Raw genomic sequence first — 19,622 nt, forward strand, 5'->3', positions numbered from 1 at the left:
CCTGTTTAGAGCATTAAATTCAGATTCAAGTTAACACCTCGATCAGTGGAAAGTCTCTCTCATTCATACATGTTCTTGTCCTGCACACATTCACCTACACTGTGCTGTCCTCTGGGAGGAGTTTTTCTCAGGGGAGCCATCTACAAATGCATAACATTTACCACTTTACTACCAAACAGAAGGTGCACCTTCTGTTCCCCCAGCAGTATTAATTACAGTTAGTAAAGTAAAACATGTTTACGTCAGTGGAAACACAGGTGACCACTGTGTACTGTGTACTCTTCATACATTGAGAGCCTCCTTACTTTCTCTTTCACCTGCTGGTTTAACAGTCTGACAGTGAAGGACAGGAACTGTTTGAATAACATTGTGAAAGTCTGCTCAAAAATTACTGGCACCCAACTTACTGACTTGAACTCCCTTTGGGAAAGACAGGTCTCACAAAAGGCAGCATGCATCATTAATAATCATAATCATGTTCTGGCCTGTGAATTTATCTTGATGCCATCAGGTCGACGTTACATGCAGCCTCTCAGGAAGACAATCGCTATTCTAGGTCTTTTGTGCCTTCTGCCATTAGTTTGTTGAATGCTCAGCTGTAGTTTTTAGTACTGTTGCTGACAATGTGTTTTTATGTATACTGCCCTACTTATGTATTTATTATATTTTTGTACTTTTATCTTACCCGATCTCAATTTTGCACTGCCTTGCGCTTTCCTCCTCAATTGTATGTATGCTTGTGTACTGTATGTGATTGTGGTGCGGTGGTCAGCTGTAGAAACAGAATTGCCCTATGGGATAAAGTAATCTCATCTCAACTCAACTCAACTCAACTCAACTCAACTCAACTCAACTCAACTCAACTCAACTCAAAAGAGCTGATCCATCCATCATGTAGCATGTTCTTTGTGCATCTGTTCTTTTATTTATTGTTGATGTTATAGTAAAGCTGCTTTGTTGTTTTGACATCACTGATCAACAGGTTAATGGCAGTGCCTTTCAGTCTGTATTTCAGAAACACTCCTTTATCTGAGGAAAAGCTTTCATGTTTCTATCTGCTCCGGTTGTGATATTCCTTTAGATTCCCTCCTCATACATTTTGAGTTTCTGTAGACATTTATCCGGTCCGACAAATCATTTGATACATGAAAGCAAAATATCCAGTGAATAATAAAATAGTATCCCGTAGTCATAAAACTTTTGCAGGCAATTTAAGGCTGTTTTTGAATCAGTTATCTCTCACTTCCGCCTGTTCGTTTATTTTTTCCTACATGCAGAAGTTTTCAGTACGAACATAGTAATGAGTCTATGAGCTCATGCTCCAGTATCAGCAAATCGGCACAGTGCCAGGTTACACAGACCGTGAGAGTGTTTATCTGGATTTACCTTAAACCTTATCAACCTTTGATTGTATGACCACCAAAATCAAATCAGTTCATCTTTGAGACCAAGTGAATTTTTGTGCCAAATTTGAAGAAATTCCCTGAAAGCGTTACAGAGACACCGCTTTCATAAGAGTGGAACCATGTTCAGACGGATAACCCAGAATCATAAAGCCCTCAGCCACAGCTGTCACTGTCACAGAGACAGAAAAACTAACTAACTGTGACATGAATGTGAAAACTCCACATTTACATTTTGACCTTCAGTGTGTTAGTACATCCTCTTTCCCATTTTCCCTTCTCCCTCCATTTTCCTTCAGTGTCTCTTGGACAAATAAGACCTGAAGTGAACAAGTAGTAAAGGTAAGGATGGAAACACTGTTACTTTGTAAGTGTAAGTGTGTGTGTGTGTGTGTGTGTGTGTGTGTGTGTGTGTGTGTGTGTGTGTGTGTGTGTGTGTGTGTGTGTGTGCAGTTACAGTGTGTGAGTCTTTTTGTGTGAGCTGGGGAGAGACCAACAGGACAGATCTGGGACACTCAACCATCAGTAGCAAAGCAGCAGGAAACTAAAACCAGGGCAGCCACTGATCCACTGAGAAACATTTCCATATGTGACAGGTTGTCCGGCCTTAATTAAGCTCTCAGATCTTCTCCATATTTTATCACTCATCCATATTCATTCACGCTGTAGTTGTGGCTGCGGACGGGATCGTCTCCTCCGGGGCCACACTCAACACACACGTGGAAAACCGAAGGCTACTCACTACGTGTAGTCAATAACGCTGAGGAAAATGTGGACGGGTGCTCCTACTGCGATGGGCAACGGTGCAGATGGGAAAGAGGATGAGTCACAGGAGCTGATGTAATGCATTTAAATCTACTGTATTAAATCTCACGGAGGCGATTTTCTACCTAATTTCCATGTGTTAGTCACAGCAGTAACATGTCTACAGTGTCTTCAGGGCTCACTAATGTTCTCTGTGTTTCTGCGGCAAGTTTCAGCGAATCATTATCCCCCACTATTGATTGATATTCTAACACTGCGACTGAACAATGAGAGTACAGACAGACTTGAGAAGAGTGACCTCAGGGTATGCAAATAATTTACTGCAAGAAAAGAACTTTCTAGTCAATCAAATAAAATAAAGAAAAGTGTAGCAATATCAATTCTCCCTCTTTTTTTCTTTTCTTTTTTATAGTAAACAGTTAAGAGGTGAAAAAGAAATTGGGATGACCTTCAAACAAAGGTTTCTAGTCAAAGTCAAAGCAGGAACTTTGAAGTTAGTACTTGTGTTACACCACAAGGCAACTGTGATGCCCGACAGCATCAAAACATCCCAGCACGAACCAAAACCACAACATCACTGACTGTCTTTGACAATAAACACTGAGCAGAGTGGAGCTTTTTTACATTTGGCAATAATTTATCTCAGAGCAGAGACAGATCACTGGTGTGCGAGTGAACATTGGGCTTGAAACCTCTTTAGCCAACAGAGAGAAGACGGCTGATAACCGCTGCAGGCCGGCCAACAGGGAGCAAGCAGAGTCCATGTGCTACATTTTTTATCTGTTCATCCTCAACAAAAGTGGCCATGTTTCTTAAGTGTATCAGTATATGTCACCCCCCCCTTGTGTTTATCTCACAAGCAGAGATGCTACTTTAACAAGTTACGTAGGTGGTTTATTGCTAACAGTTGAATCAAAACCTCCTCATTACTAATCATAATCTGAAACTCATAATTGTAACCATCTCAAATGTAACATGAACACAGTTTCGCCAACCACCACAACACTTTAGTTTACACTAAACAATAAAAAATGTTAAATCACCAAGTTAAATCCTTAAAATTAAATCTATTCTTTAAATCCTTTCCATTGTGTGATTTCAGTCATTTCTTATCTTCACATCTTGATTGCAGAATTTTCTCCCTTCACCCTTGAAGGTGAAAACAGCTTTCTATTGTCAGCCTGTGCTCTGACACCTGCACAGTGACGCTCAAATATCCAAGTTAAGTGGTAATAAGTGAAAGTAGTTTCTGAGTGGAGGGGGATTTTAAATCAAGTCATTTCTGTCAGACCTTGGAACCAGCCACAAAGGAGCATAACACATTAATGTGTCGTGTCCTCATATAAATGGAGCCAACACAAGTGGCAGATAGAGACTGGACTCACCCTCCTTTGATGTAATCCAGGAATGTGTGCTCTGACTCCACTGTGAATGACAGCAGGGACACCTGGGAGACAAAGGTCCAAACAGATCGCAGCGTTAAAGAAAGCAGAATGAACCAAACTCCACATTAACTCTGACCTCTGAGGTAACGACCCCACACAATGACCTATGATTTTTCAGATTTGTGCAGCATATTAGCATCACAGTCACCGAGAACAGTAGTGTGGCTGACAAAAGTCCCTTCATGCCTTGCTGTGGAATTGGTTTTTCACCCAGTTTAAGGTCAGAGAGTGTTTTCCCATCTGTTTAATATTCACTGTCTGAGACCAGGAATGGAACAAAAACATTTAACAGAGCTGAGCTGCCTCATGCAATCCACTTAGAGGAAACTTCCTGATGAATACAAAAGCAAAAGGAGGGCAGGAGGTGCCAGTGCACCAGGAGGTTTCCTCTTATCTGAAAACTGAGCCTCACCGTCCCAGAGTTGATGTATCGCTTCTTCTTTATTTTCTTCTTGGCATTCACCACCTGGTAGGAAGGCAGAATAAAAAAAAGAAGGATAATGATAACGTAAACTTACAGCACATTTCTTTTTGTCCCCCCTTGGGCAAGTAATAAAAACATCTTTGTCCTCCTACTCCATGTCTGTAAGGGTAATGGAGCATAGGGACTGAATCCAATAACTGCAGTGGGTGAAAGTGAGATAGCATTGATCATGCCTCGCAGCACACAGATTATTCAGGGGGATTTATATAAGCACCTACTGTATGGTGTGTTTTACATTTTACATGCATAATACCAAGCTCGGGGATGTACAACACATGTCCTGTATCTCTTCACAAACCATGTATTTGTGATAAACAAAATGCAGACTGAATTAAACAGTGTGAATGCAGTGTGTGTGTAAATACGTACACAAAAATGCATAGGGAGGAATATAGGGAAGATAAGCAGAGCTGATAATGAGCTACTGTCGCACTACCTGCTTCTTCAATGTTACATTTAGAGCTTACAGCCAAAAACGTGTGTGTGATAGTCAGCTATCCAGGTCAAACATATCTGCTGCTCATTCTGTCGGTCTGTAAACAAACATTAAACACACGCCTGGAGGAGAGGAAGCTGGAGGAGAGGAAGGTAAAAGGTATCCCACTCTCTGTCCTTCACATGGGCTCTACTCTTCTGCTCTGCTTCTGTCGTTGCTCCTCAGCTCAACACACATGACACCGCGGCCATCACTCACAACCAGGTTTGCGTTACGTCACGCAGACATCACCTTCAATTACACCAGCCCCCGTTAGCATTAGCCTGCTGTCATCTCAGCTCATAGAGCTAATGTTTGCGGGCCTTGTGTGCACGTCAGGCTGTGTGAACACACACACACACACACACACACACACACACAGGCATCGGCACGGCGGCCTGTGACCTATTCAAACTCTTTCTTCGTCAGCTGTGAAAAGGCGGCTTGGTGCAAGTTTTTCGGCCACATCCTGAACCTGCCTCAAGGGCACTGACCTGGCAAAGAGTGCACGAAGAAACTGCTGTGTTTCATTTTCTAATTAAAATACAGGGAGGTTTGGTGAAGGGTAATGGATGCATCGTCTTCTGCAGTGTCAGCAGGGCAGCTCCTCATGCCTCTCACTCATCCTGTCTCCCTAACTGTCTTTCACTGCGTCTGTCCTTACCTATTCTCCTGGAGCCACCATCTTTTCCACCACTCACTCTCTCCACTGGCCCTGTTCTTTCCTTAATCCACCACCGTGACTAATTCGGAGGCTAATGTAACATGGCAAGTGTTTTAATGAGCAGGGACCAATAGGAGCCTCCCAAACGCCTAACAGTAATACCCCGCCTGACCCTCGAAGGACCATCAAAAAGAAAAGTCCAATCAGCAGCTATACTTCTGTTGCATTCCCATTTGTATTCTCAACGCAGAAGCACCTTTCCTCATCTGGTCGGCTGCGCCACTTAACCTTACCGTCGTTAATGCTGGGTAGGGCGAGGGGAGGCAGAGGAGGTTTGCTGTTAATCTCAAATAGCCACAACGCGGCTCAAACAACCAAGGCGCGGAGGGTTTCCTGTCATTAAACTCTGGATAACAAGACCTTGCAGAGCCAAAGGGCACACTGATTGGCTCTTAAATCGAAATTGTTTTCTCACACTGGCACACAGAAATTGAGCATAGGTTTGTTTTCGTGCCCTTGCGAGTAACTTTTGTTCTCAAGGTGCATCCAGAGTTCATTCGTTAATAGTTTGCACACAGGTCTGTGCAGGTACAGTAAGGTTGGATGTGCTTTGTTCCACAAGAAATGTATCAAATGACAAGTGTGGGTGGATAAAAGTCTTGTATAGTGAACAAGATCACTCGATGTTTCACAGTTTCAGAGTTAGATCTAAAGGAGGTCAAATTTTGCATTGTGACCTGAATTTTACTTTAAAGAGATCTCAGAGGAACAGAAGGAAGAAGTTTCTCATAACTGTCCAAGTGAAATGTGAAACCACAGTCGCTGTTTTACATGAGGGTCCTCAGCTCTGGCAGGGTGGCAACAGTATCGACCGTCTTTATCTCCACTAACCTCGTAGACGTTTAACTGGCTCTGACCCCGACACAGCTCTTTGTAGCTGGTTGTGAATTCACCGATGAAGTCATGGCTGGAGGGAAGAAAGAAAACTGCATCAGAGACGGTTTAGTGGGTACAATGCTGAGAGGCAAAAGATAAAAGTAGCTGGAGGAATTACACCACAACTTCTGTTGCGCAGCTGTACTGTAATAATCAATTTTCAATGAAAAATTAATGGCAGTTTAGTCGGCGATACTGTGAAATGTGCTGACAGGGTTTCTGTTGGGTGTTTCTGAAAAATACAAGAGTAATTCAGAGAGGATTCAGAGGAAAAACTCAGACACTGGCTCAGACACAAGAACAATTTCTTAAATAAATTACTTTTTAAACTAGTTCATGATACTGTATGAGTGTGTGTGTGTGTGTGTGTGTGTGTGTGTGGGTCCACTACCTCCCATCTCTGTCCCAGTCATACACTTCCACCTTGATCGTCCTGTCACATCAAAAGAGAGAGAGAAAAAGTTTTGTTTGCATGAGCACATTTAAATGTGAACCTAAATGTCCCCGAGGGAAGAAAACATTTATGACATGACGCAGCACAAAACAAGCAATTAAAGCTCATTAATTTTTAGTGAAGGTTGAATTAATCAATCCATGAGAGCCCGCTGTGTTCTGCATGCAAATGATGCACACATCTTTCTGAAGATCCAATAAGCATTATTGTTACATCTTTGAAGCTATAGGTGGGGAATGGTCAGTTTTGAAAAAACTTGTTGTTGTTTCGCTAATAACAATCTTCAACAAAAAACGTTGGTCTTTTTTTTTCCCAAGAAGATTGGTAAACTCTCATTAAGGATTTGAATGGCTTGTTAACCACGTAGCATATGTCTCTCACTGTGGAGAGAGAGCAGGTTGATAGAGTTGCCAAAAGTCTGAGCAAAGCATTTTCTCCGCACATGCCAAAGATAGAGGACTAACCTCTTGGGAGGGAGCATATTTTTTGCAAGTTCCTGAAATATGCTGGAAGGCGAGAACGCAAATATGTAAGCCTGAGAGGATTCACTGAGAATGAGAAAAGTGCTTCCGCTCTTCTACTTGATCTGATGGAAAGATCAGTGGCTTGCTTCCCCCTGCCCCTCCTCCTCCTCCTCCTCCTCCTCCTCCTCCTCCCGCTCCCTCACCATCAGCTGCTGCTGTCAATCCAGGAGGATGCGGGGCGATGGCGGGCCGCCCTGTTATCCTGACCTGAACTCATTCTGTCTGCACTTAACGTATTTTCCCACCTAACAAAGGTGTGCAATCCACGTAGAACAGGGAGAGGAGGAGATGAGATAAGAATTATACTGTGACTCCTGTGCTAAAAGCAGATGTTTTCCTTCCCCACTAAATACTGAAACAACATATTATGAACCACACAGATACTGAGATTTTAGAGTCAGGGGGAAGAACACGATCAAATCCTCCTTCTAGTTTCGACTGACAGACAAAAAAATTGATGTGCTTTGACACTTTGGGCCGACATGGCAGATGATTCCCGAGTGATGTGTCAGTCACTGTCAATCCTCTCCGATGTCACTTTCTTCGAACTAACGATCAGGGTCATACACAGCAGTCCCCGGATCAGTTTTATTTCTATTCCTGCACACAGTACATGTTAAGTTGATAGTTTACTTTTTGAATAAGGAGAGGTCTAACTGATTCACATGAGGCCGGGAGGAGATGGACTAAACACGAATACCAGAGGGCAGTCACACTGAAGGCTCTGTCCCCGAAGCTTTTCAATCTGGTGCGAGGGATGGACAGCAGGCCCATGTCCGAGGACCGCAGGAGAAGGTCGGACAGGTGGTCGGGGGCAAGTGGATGGAGGAATTTGTAAGTGAGGAGGAGGAGTTTATAAGAAATACGGTATTTGTCCGGGATGGGTGGGGGGTGATGTGCTGCCAGTCCTCTGCCCTTCTTTCTCTTCCTTTGGCTCCTGTCAGACATCTCAGCTTTTCATCCTCCGAGAGATTCAGCCTCATCCTGTCCTAGAGCTCCTCGCTGATCCATACTCTTCATATTTGTTTGCAGTTTATCTAAATCGAAGGGCCACAAATAGAGAGTATCATGCTGTACAGATTGTATTGTACAGCCCTTTGAGGCATGTGTTTGATGTTGGACTATAAAAGTCAAATTGACTTCACTTTAAAATACAAGTAAAATGCACAGGAGCTGAATCTGTGTAGTGTACGTAGTGCATTTGACCATCAGTGCATGAGTCAAAAAAGATCAAAGCCTCACTGTGCATACCATGGGTCACAACCAGGGTAGCCATAATTATCACAGCAACATCGTATGTCAAATACAATGTTTGATCATGTCAGCCACTAACATTTGATTTGGCTGAGAAGTGGCTGAGAGATGCAGCAGCTCTGCTCAGTAGCCCTCACAAATAAAGCAAGTCCAAAAATGTCGATCTTCAAACTGTGGATATTTGACCCTAAATAGCCGTAGATCTCTCTTGCCATCAAAATCCTCAAAGGGGATCAGACGTCTTTCAAGCTCCGGCTCCATCTGTCTGACCCAATTAGCTTCTGCGGGCAGGTGAGCAGAGTCAGGATCGAAGTGAAGAACCTCCGCTGACACCCAGCATGGCGGAGAGGGCAAGGTTTGACATGTTCTTTGATGACTTCTACAGACTCTCGTAGCGGTGCGCGTCGGCACACTTCCATGCTCTCACACAGTATGCGGCTCCAGCCACCTGTCAACATCGACAGAACGACAAATCCAGCCATTCCTCCTCTCCCCTCTCACTTTCTTCCCATTTACTCTGATTTTCTTTATTTCTTTTTACATTCCTGCCAAAACTCTTCCTCCTTCCTCCCAGGGAGCTCTCCGAGGTCCTTCGAGATTCAGATAAGATAAGAAATGCCACTGGTGCAGCCGATCAGAAATTTGAAATACTCTGAAAGCTTCTCGCCTCTCGTGGGTAAATCAATGAGGAGCAAGGCAAGGTAGCATGTAGTCAGAGATGGACCTGTAATAATTCTCTATTTCAACAGCAGAAAATCAATGGCATCTAAAGTTGACGGACCAAGCCCATTTTGAAATAAGTACTGTATGCTGCATATTGAAACTCTGCGTGGTTTTGATTTCCACTGAAATATCACAGTCCATCTGAGAGTGTGTGTGTGTGTGTGTGTGTGTGTGTGTGTGTGTGTGTGTGTGTGTGTGTGTGTGTGTGTGTGTGTTTGCAGAGGACTTTATTGTACATCATCACTCATCCTACCTTTCATAGTCTCCGTTGCAGAGTGCTCTGACAGGGATGGAGAAGGGCTGCCACACGGGGTTTAGTGTGTTCTTCACCACCTCGGTCTTGTGGCAAATGGTGAACCTGGAGATGCAGATCATTTATAAACCTAAAACACACATTTCTAAGAGAAACTGAGTGATACAATTATAGTTTGCTTTGGGGCCCGAGTCTGCATAAAGGTATCTATCTGTATGCAGCGGAGTTCAAGGGAATCTCAATCTAATTCTCTCGACCTTGGTTCCCATCTTCTTTGATCTCCTAGCCCTCCTACCTGACTTTGATAAGCTAAAATGAAAAATCCCCCGGGAAGCCGACGCAAAGGAGGAAACTCACGTGCCATCCTCATTGCTTCTGTAGAAAACCATGAAGGGGTCTGACTTTCCAAAGAAGTCCTTTTTATCAAGTTTGTTGGCACAGAATTGCATTGTGGCGTAGTCCTACAGACATAAGGGGGAAAAAAAAAGAAAGTCAGAGAAACAAAAAAAAAGGCACACAAAAAAGAAAATGACATTGTAAATCCATGCTCTTGCCTCTGTTTGTCTCCTGTTGTTTGTTTATACATGCTGTGTGCCAAGATATAAAAGCACTGAAGCACCAAATAAAAGCAAAGTGCTGACTGAATCCAAATAAAAGCACAGGGAAACAAACCAGTGGCCTCTAGTTTCCAAATCCTGCAAATGCATTCATTACCATTCCTTTATTATTCAACTCCTGTATAACAACAGCGGATGGGATAAGGGATATCAAATAGAAAATACCGTGTTTTGATGAATATAATCATGGTAATAGTATGAGAGACCATGCAGAGGCACAAAAATGGATTCTAAAACCCTGCACATGGAGGAGGGGGGCTGTGTACAAAAAGGATGTAGAGGGTGTGAGAGCAGCTAATGCTACATTAGAAAGGCTGGTATTACCATAATTACACTCATTTAGGCAGTATTTCAGTGTATGCTGCCATTACAAGGACAATGAACATGCCCCATAATGCCCTTGGTTCCAGATAGTCTCCCTGTGGTCAAGGTATTAGTCTGCGTTGTATATAATAACGGCTACAGTACAAGCACTAAGCACAGACTGCAGGTAAGCAACGGCATCAGAGGAAACTTTGTAAAATGTTCCCTTTCACTGACAGCCTTTATCTCAATGCTGTATTGGCCTTTTAAAAAATCTCTTTAGCACTGAAACACACTACATATGCAAGTCAAGTGTCTCGTCACCATATCTGAAATCCTGAGATGTGATATCGGACGACAATCAGAACTAGCAAAAAGAAGAGCTGTTTTTATCCAGCTGCTCTCTCAAGCTTTGAGGTTTTCAGGTGCAGCTATTAGATCTGAATCAGCGTGCTGCTGGACAGCGCCTTTATCGATTGCCCTGACCCACATCAGCGTGGTGCGCTCCGCCACTGACCTGCCCCTCGCTAACCCACATCACGTCACTTTGTGCCTTGGACACAGACACGACACAGACCGGCCTCTGTTTCTGAGGCATCTGCTCCGTAGTGTGCGCCACTGCACGGATTTGTAGCAAAATAATTTGTATTCTCCTGAAAACTGAGCTAATTTGACAATCACAGCCGTTTCCATTCCAACCGTCAGTGTGGAAATGTTGAAACCAAAGCAGTGGACTGATTAACACAGTTAGTGGGGTCTAAATGGGTTGCTGCACATCTTATCTCATTTCCCACAGTCATTATTACCAGTGTTTCTACGCAGCTATAAAGCATTTTATGGAAGATAGTCTATTTCCAGTTTGTGTAGATGGATACAAATCAGCTGAGTGCAGTTTGTACAGTACACGAAGTGAGCTGGGACCTCCCTTGATGGCTTTTCATAAGAACATACAATTTGCCAACTTCCTGCTGTGGATTATTTTGTGGATGTAAAAGCAAGAATAAATGAAAACCTGGGTCATGTGCAACATTGGGAACATAGTTAAAAACTGATGTGGCACCACTGTAATGTTGCTAGATGATGTAATATGCCAATTACCATATTCATGACACCATTGTGTAACACAGTGTTTGAATTCCACCAGAGACTCGGCTGGTTTCTCTGTGCCCAAACATGCACTGTTATATTACAGCCAAATTTCTGATAAAGCTGCTCTCATATGTTTTTTTTTTCTGTTTCCGTCATCAGAAAAACAGAACAAGTATGAAGTAGTGATTGAAGCGTAGCCCATTAACACCACATATATTGACCAGATGTCACTACAAGTGATCTGCCAGTGCAGACTTTATAGAAACTTAAGCACTAAAAATTCATCATTTTTGAAGTATTATTCCCACACTGATGCCAATTAAAGTGTAATTTATAAACACAGATATAAATGTTTAACTCTGAATTAATGCGCTCATCTGCAGTGTGTTTAATTACAGTATTGTATTTTCATACTTTGCAGATGATAAATTCAGCATTTGTAAATTAAGTATTAGATCAATAACCAACAAGTTATTTAGGAGATGTCAGTGGTTCTTAAGATCACATATTTTAAAGTGACTGATTAACAGAAACAACTATTTAGATGTACCGTACATTCATGCATGCAATAACATGCATACAATGATAAAGGCATGCATTAATGATGTTAATAGTTGTTGAAGAAGTTTGCAACTAACTTGTAAGTACCTGAATTAATCATGAATTACAGTATTAATAAAAGATCTATTAACACACTCACTAACCATGAATTACAATCATTAAACACATAACAGATTAGCTGATTAATTGAGAGTTTCATATTTAACTATATGTATAGATTTTACACACTTATTAGTATCAGTGTAGGAATAACACTTAGTAAATGATGATCCAAGTATTAATTAATGCTAAACTAATGCTTAATAGCAAAAGTAGATATTATGGTAATAGGAAACCAAAAAGGTTTTTTTTTATCAAATCATCTTTAAAGGATAATTGTCAATTGGAGAAGAACATTGTGGTCGATGGTGTCGCTCACTCACTCACTGGGTTGTGACCAGGGCCAGAATCAGTTTGCCTGACATTCATAAACATAGAGCCATCCTATAACTTTCCTGCTCAGCCCTGACACAGCCTCTACAATTACACTATCATGACAACACAGTGCTTTAAGCCTTCATTAGACACAGATAACATATGCCCACTTTGGTTCCTAGTAGTGTTCTCTCATTAAGTGGGGAAAAAGGCAGAACATTCATTTCAGCCACTGAGGTTTAGGAGCAGCAGGGGAATACATGAGCGCAGTCTGCAGCCCTCTACCCATTTCTCTGCTCCACCAAGATATCGCTGCATGGGGTAAGTGGCAGAGCAAAGCACGCTGTCACTTTCAGGAAGTGGGACTGGTGCTTCAAAGGAATGGGAGGCAATGCAGACAATACTTGTATTCACGTTAAAGAGGCTTTTGGCTTCCACGGGATGTAGTGAATCACCGATTCTGAATTCAGCCAAAGGATTATATGAATCAGAAATTAACACAATTCCTTAGTACTGTATGCCTCACCCCATTCCTCATGTTCTTTCTAATGTTTGTCTCTTACGACTGTACGCCTCAGGTGAGGGATTTTTGTCAATGTGATGAATGTTTTCATATACACAAACAAAAACAGGGAATGACAAGAAAGAAAAAAATGCCCTATTAACAGTAACAGTAATAAACTCAGTTCAATTTTACTGCATCTGTGGTAAAGTGAAGGCAGAAATACATCATACAAGCCAAAACATCAATGGTGACTGGACTAAATATATGTTAATAGTAGGATGGTGAGCGTGTCTATAAATGAGGGTTGAGGGTGTCATAATGATGGATTGTCAAACCCCGTCAGAGGCAAGTCTCCATATATGTTATAATATGAATACTAGGAAAAAAGGAAAGTCCGCACACCAGCAACAGCTCCAGGGCAATAATCACCAAAGGTGAGTAGTAACGTTTCAGGTCAAACACCTTTCCTCAGACTGAGGAAAGGTGTTTTTTTTATTTTATTGTTTGTTTCCTTTTTTCCCTATTATTTACTTTTTTGTCTGGCCAGCATTCAGATTTTGGGATGTGCGTGCTTTTTCAATAGTTTTTCATAATGATGATGATAATTCATGAATACTACACACACATATATAGACAGACATAAAGCACCTGCTGAACGTATTAAGAACCTCATCTGTGGTGGTTGCCGCTACATTAGGTCTCCCTAGGATCACATGGCTGACACACGCACACGCACACACACACACGGTCTCATGAGGTGAAAACAACACCAGCCCCACTGTTGCAGCTGGTAATAAACCTCTCTGTGGTTTACTGCTGTCATATGTAAAGTGTTGCGTGGTTCACTTAGATTTAAATCAGCCGGAGCTGCGGCTGGACTGCGAGGAGGATCTGGAGGGAACCCAGCCGCTGCTCAGCATGTCTTATGTGCCAGAGTAACGGCAGCCAAGAGGAAGCCTTTGATCCATGCAGAGGCTGTTGCTCTGTCTAATGACACCTGGCCTGCCTCTCGCTTAACGGTCCCTGCAGAACTTCCACAGTCAATTCCCATTCTGCCGGTTTCAGTTTTCACTTTTTCCCAAGCAAGAGTTGCAGTGTTTACCTCTGGTGAAGCTGCAGCTCTGCCGTCTCCATTTATTGGTCACAGGTGGATTACAGAATAAACACCAACCAGATGGATGTTACCAATTCCAAACTGTTCTTATTCGTAGGTATGAGAATTGTACTGACAGCAGCATCTTCAACTAAAATCTGCCATTTCTCAGATTTCATGGCCCTGTTCTTTACTCACATTTCCATCCTGGGTTTAATTCTGTGTAAACAAGGCAGGTGCGGAGTGACATGTCAGGTCTGGGTCTCTCTAATTGAGTCTGGGAGAGGGGAAATGGTCATTTGTACCAGTGATGATCATTTGCATTTATATTACAAAATCACTTCTTGAAGTGGTGCTTTGCTGTGATGATGCTAACTCCCATCATCGCAGATCCAGTGCACCTGATGACTCACAGCAGCCCCACAATGACTGTGAATGTGAGCACTGACACTTCAATCCAGCAGGGCCGAATCAGTAACGGTTATCATGGCAGTTTTATTATCAGCATGCTCTCTCTGTTTAACTCGAGTGGGAGAACGTTTATTTGTAAGGGAAATAAATGAAGCTGTTAGAGAGTTAAAGTTCACAAAAAATCCTCCAAGTCAGGTACAACTGCTGTTTAACCAGGAGTTGCACTCAACATGTATGGCACTATGTTCAAAGCACTGCAACATTGATGCTTGTACTGTATGTATGAGGCCATCATAAAACATTTATACAGCAGTTGCAGCTCAATGGCTTTATCGCCTCTGAGGGAGGCCAGTTCTTCTGGCCAATAAGTCTTGCCACTCTCTCATGCTCCACTGGCAGCAATGTAATGTGATTATTTACTATCTTCATTTAGCAGTGTAGAGAGAAAGCCAATGGGCATTAGTGGACGCAGGTTATTAGAGCAGACTCATGGATTAACACACCACACAGAGGAGAAAATGCCTGTTTTAGTGATCGGAACGAGTGCAGGCTCATTAAATAGCCATTCAAACTCTTAGCATAGTCGCTATGTACACAATACCCAAATGGCAAACACAATTGCACAGAGACATGGCATATGCTGCTGGTTTAACGGGGACAGTTATGATACAACAGATCTTACAGATGTCAAGGCTATTAAACAACCTACTTCACTCCAGCTGGTTTGTGAACGCTGCTAAACGTGCATTGTGCGCTTGACACAGCATGAACCACTCCCTTAGCATGTCACATACACTCTCACAATGACTATGTTCGGTTCAACTGTAGTGTACGATTATTAAAGAGCCCATTTATTGAAGTTGTAGTATTTGTAGTAGTAGTAATAGCCAATTAAAAACACAGTGGTCAAGACTTTTTGGACTTACTCTGCAGTTTCCCAGCTCCTCGGCCGACAAGATAATGGTCCCACATTTCTTCCCAGGTATGCCACTGTGAAAACAAAATACATATGATTCACTGGTTGAGTGAAAACAAGTACAGAGCACAACCTTGGAATATACTTGATAATTTTGAGAGTTTGTGGCCTAAAGGGCATTGAGAGGCTCTGCGCTGTATTTTGCAGCACAGCTGGCTGCTGGAGGTGATTTCAGCAGCCGCATCGCCCTGCGTTGGTGCGTCCAGTTATCTTTTGAAAAAGAGGGCTAAAGTACAGCTGAGGCTTTCACTCTCACTCCACAGATTTGACTGGTCATGTCTCGTATGCCGGCAAAAAAAAAAAAAATCCACCAGAGATCAAACCAGACCTACAAATAACAGCAATTAGAAATGATGCATTTTTCTGCAGCTGCGCTTTTCATTTTGAGGATACAGATGTATTATCTATGTAAAATCACACTTTTATACTCAATATAATAGTGACAGTTTAGCAGTTCTAATGAGTGCATTACTCTGTTTCAACACGGTAAATGAATCAAAAGAGAGTTATAAACACTGGCTCTTTTGTATGATGTGGAATAAAACTGCTGAGACACAGACCTCCTCTGATCCCTGTTTGCAACCGCCACTCTGAGACTTTAAAGCTCCGCAGGTCTGCTGTTGTTTACCACTGATTCCTGCTCCAGCAGAAGATCAAGACGTCGCTTCGCTGCATCTCTGCGTTTCTGAACATCACCTCCTCAGTAGGTTGCCAATCTGATGGCACTAACAAAAATAGACACACTTCTGCAGAGTTCACATTGAATGTTGTATGACTGTAAGAGTCTTTTTGATATCAAAGTATTTCCAACTTTCAGCTGAATCTTTGAGAAGCAGAGAGCCCGTCCCTCCCAATACAGAGCAAGACAACATATTTTCTTCCCAAGTCGAACAGTAGCCCCCCCCAACAGCTGCTGACACTCCTCTCATCTTTCCAGATCAAGACGGAAATTACACTGGAACCTGCTGTGGCCGTAGCTGGAGACCAATCACTGGAAGGTCAGTCTTTCTGTTAGCAGTAGCACTGAATGTGATGCTGCTAAATGGAGGCAGTATTTTACTACAAGCAGCAGATGCTTGCATTATTTACAAAGACAATTTAAAGTGTAAACTGCAGTGTTTAAAGATACAGCACTACGTATACATGCCAGAGAACCTATTAAGAGATAGAGTGTGATTTCCTTTTTTCTTATCTGCTTTTGCAGGATATGTTGGGGGTGGGCTGTTTCCATTAACCTTTGCTGCCCTCTCTCAGGTTTCACAGAGCCTAAACACATCCAGTGAAATGCTCCATAAAAGCAACTGCAGCCTCTGATCAATTTTTGATCGATACCTTAATATAAATCCACTGGCCAAACCGCCCAAGCTCAGGCTTTGCACATCCACCAGTGTGTTTGAGAGGACTATCTCAGCCTCTGACTTCAGTCGACCTATAGAAGTAAAAAACAAAAGCACCACGCTCCAGGAGGGGAGGCACACTTCATTCTCAGGCTCTGTCTTCAGGCACCATGGAGACCAATCTCAAGGCGAATTAACTGTCCTTGAATTATTGATGTTTCGTCTGACCACCATGCAGCTTGATGACACCTCAAAAAGACAGTAAACTCCTGCCCAACGAGGCCAGTAAACTTCACAAAACCACACAGACCAAGTTATCTGCCCCAGGTGGTGCTAACCACAACTAGGCCTTTTGATTTGGGTAATCCAGATCCAGTGATTGTTAACATCTCACCTCCGGGTGCATTAAGATGCACAACCCCGCTCTGATGTGCAGCTGAGACGACGGCAGGTACCAAAAGGGCAATGGTCTTTTAAATTACAGTAAGCATGCATTACTGAGTGTGGCATTTTCTCTGACGGTGACTGGTTAACTTGAAGAGCAAGCAGGCTCTGAATGGATAAACACACTTCCTGCCATTAATCTGTCGCACACGAGTTCCCTTTTCCTGCCTGGACTGAACATTTTTCTGATAACTCTTAAGAGCGTCTGTACCGACACGTGACTGCCGGGGATGTGAAGTGTCCTGCATCAAGAGGCCTCATTCGCTCAGCACTCATTCATTGATGCCTCCTCAGTGGGAGAAGCCTTTGATGATGAAATTATGTGAAATGCGCTGCCGTGGTCCTCCTTGCTGTACTATCTGCAATGAACAAGGCCTAAAGTCTGACTGCCACAAGAAACTGGCAGGCTTTAATCAGCCGGTCATGTAAATGTGTGTCATATTTGTCTCCACTGATTCTGCTGCAGTTCAAACATTTGAATATTCAAATTACCACAGTCAAACAGCATCGGGGTATTTTGTGAAGTTTAACAGTCAGGCAATCCCCAGCTAACCAACTCATGTCAACACAATAATGAGTCGTACTTCAGTGTTTCAGGTTGCCTCATTTCATCCGTATCATGACGGCCCTGAGAGCTCAACGCACTGCAACTTCAGAAAACACATGCAAATAAACAAACGCTCTGCAAATTCAGAAAACACCATCGTCAGTTTGACATCGCAAAGTGTTCCTGTTCACATAAAGGGACAAACGTGTTTCCCGGGGACACTAAAGAGTGATGAATCTGACTGAGACTTGTTCAATGCCCACATGTGACTTTTGATGTAAAAAGCAATGAATAACAAATGTGTCGCAGCAGGTTCATCACTTTTTTCTTTTTTTGCATCATTTTCTGATAGAGTGAGAGAGGGACAGCATAGGATTACACCTTCATGGTAGGTTACGTCATTACAACCACCAAGTTAACACATGTGTCACTTCTTAGCTTTCTCAAAGGCAGTGTGAATGCTGCAATCATGTAGTTAAGGTTATAACCAAATTATGCCTACATTGCATCATTACAGGTTTTCATATTTTAACATAAATTCATCATTAAATCCATTATTAATCAGATGCTGGTCACCTTTATTTAGTTAACATTAGGTTAATCAACAGATATTGGCATTTCCATAGTAACGGTGCAGCTTTTACAGCCTTTAAAAGCCCTAATAAGGATGTATTTTATAACGTGGACGTCTGACTGACTTGACAGGACATGGTAGTTTTAGTGTGGTCTGTCTGGCAGCATTTTTATGAGATTTGCTGAGGATATTTATATTCCAATGATGATTCCTTAAGTGTTCTTTGATAATTGTTTTCCATGCGCCCCCTTCAATTCCCCTGAACCGTCAAATGAGTAAGGGGGCAGGGTCAGAGGGGAGCACATGATTTAAAATGGAGCACACTGAGCGTCGTCTGTAGACTCGATAGATACCGTTCAGTGATGAATTAGCCGTTTGTCTGACTGTCTGAGCATTGCAGTCACTACATCTCACGAACTAATTAATGTCAATGAGGACATTGCCTTCTCAGCTAATCATTGCAATATGTCAGCATCATTTGTGTAAATTAGCGTCTTTAGTAATGACAGAATGAAAAAGTCAGTGGTTTCAAAGGCAGAATCAAAACAATGTAAAATATAGTTATATAATACAAAGGATTCTTGCAAATACACGATGCACGTGGAGTAGCATGGATGCTCCGACTCTCTGATCTCACAGAGGTCCACTCACATTTTCACACTGGACGAGCCGAGGGAAAAGTGGGTTTAGCAAGAGGTTGTTAAACACCAGTGAAATGCACTGCTCTTGTTTTCAGTGACCTCTTGGTCTTTTCACTACTCACTACTCTCACTATCAGGAAAAACATTTCCAACACAATAAATATCAAAGTCTGTGAGATCTGCTCAGAAAATCAATGCAACATTTTTTAAAACAACTTGACCTGTAACATCTGGGTGATAATGTTAACCTGTAAAATGCAAAAAAAAGGGCATCACATAATCTTATCGGCTGAGTGAGTGCCATACTCCGAGTTAAACATTTTGGCAAAATCATTGCAAGCAACTACAGATTGATAACTGTGGGTTTTTTAAACACCAACTTCCTCTGCACAACCAATGACATCAAATGAAATTGGAAACCGTTACTATATGTTTAGTTAAAAACTTGTAGCTTAGTCACAAGCCTGAGGGAGATTGTTCAGGCTTGATGGCTAAGTGCAATCACAACCTTGAGTGTATGAAGAACAGTAATTTAAACCTGTTTAAACTCTGCTACTTTCTATTGGATTAAATGCAATCCATACTTGAGAGGAATAATAGTAAAGAACATATGATTTTGCAGAAGCAGTAATGAAATCTAAACCCACAGTTAAGGGCAGACATTAAATAAAGCTTTGATGAGGCGGTCTCGTTCCGAAAAGACTGATGACTACCTGTTAGCATCTACGGC

General features: G+C 42.3%; 1 protein-coding gene across 2 annotated transcripts in view; it reads right to left on the reverse strand.

The window, feature by feature from the left end:
* cpne5a (copine Va) overlaps positions 1-19,622 on the reverse strand; it is a 78,176-nt gene that overhangs the window by 25,709 nt on the left and 32,845 nt on the right. For both annotated transcript variants that reach the window (XM_085781856.1, XM_085781857.1), the window contains 7 exons: positions 15,300-15,363; positions 9,738-9,841; positions 9,381-9,485; positions 6,564-6,605; positions 6,128-6,203; positions 4,026-4,079; positions 3,554-3,615 (listed from right to left, as the gene is read on the reverse strand). In XM_085781856.1, the coding sequence (XP_085637982.1) occupies positions 3,554-3,615; positions 4,026-4,079; positions 6,128-6,203; positions 6,564-6,605; positions 9,381-9,485; positions 9,738-9,841; positions 15,300-15,363 (507 nt within the window). The remainder of the gene's footprint in view (positions 1-3,553; positions 3,616-4,025; positions 4,080-6,127; positions 6,204-6,563; positions 6,606-9,380; positions 9,486-9,737; positions 9,842-15,299; positions 15,364-19,622) is intronic.

Source organism: Trachurus japonicus, chromosome 7 (assembly GCF_045865225.1).
Source record: "Trachurus japonicus isolate A0001 chromosome 7, Traja_1.0".
Taxonomy (NCBI): domain Eukaryota; kingdom Metazoa; phylum Chordata; class Actinopteri; order Carangiformes; family Carangidae; genus Trachurus; species Trachurus japonicus.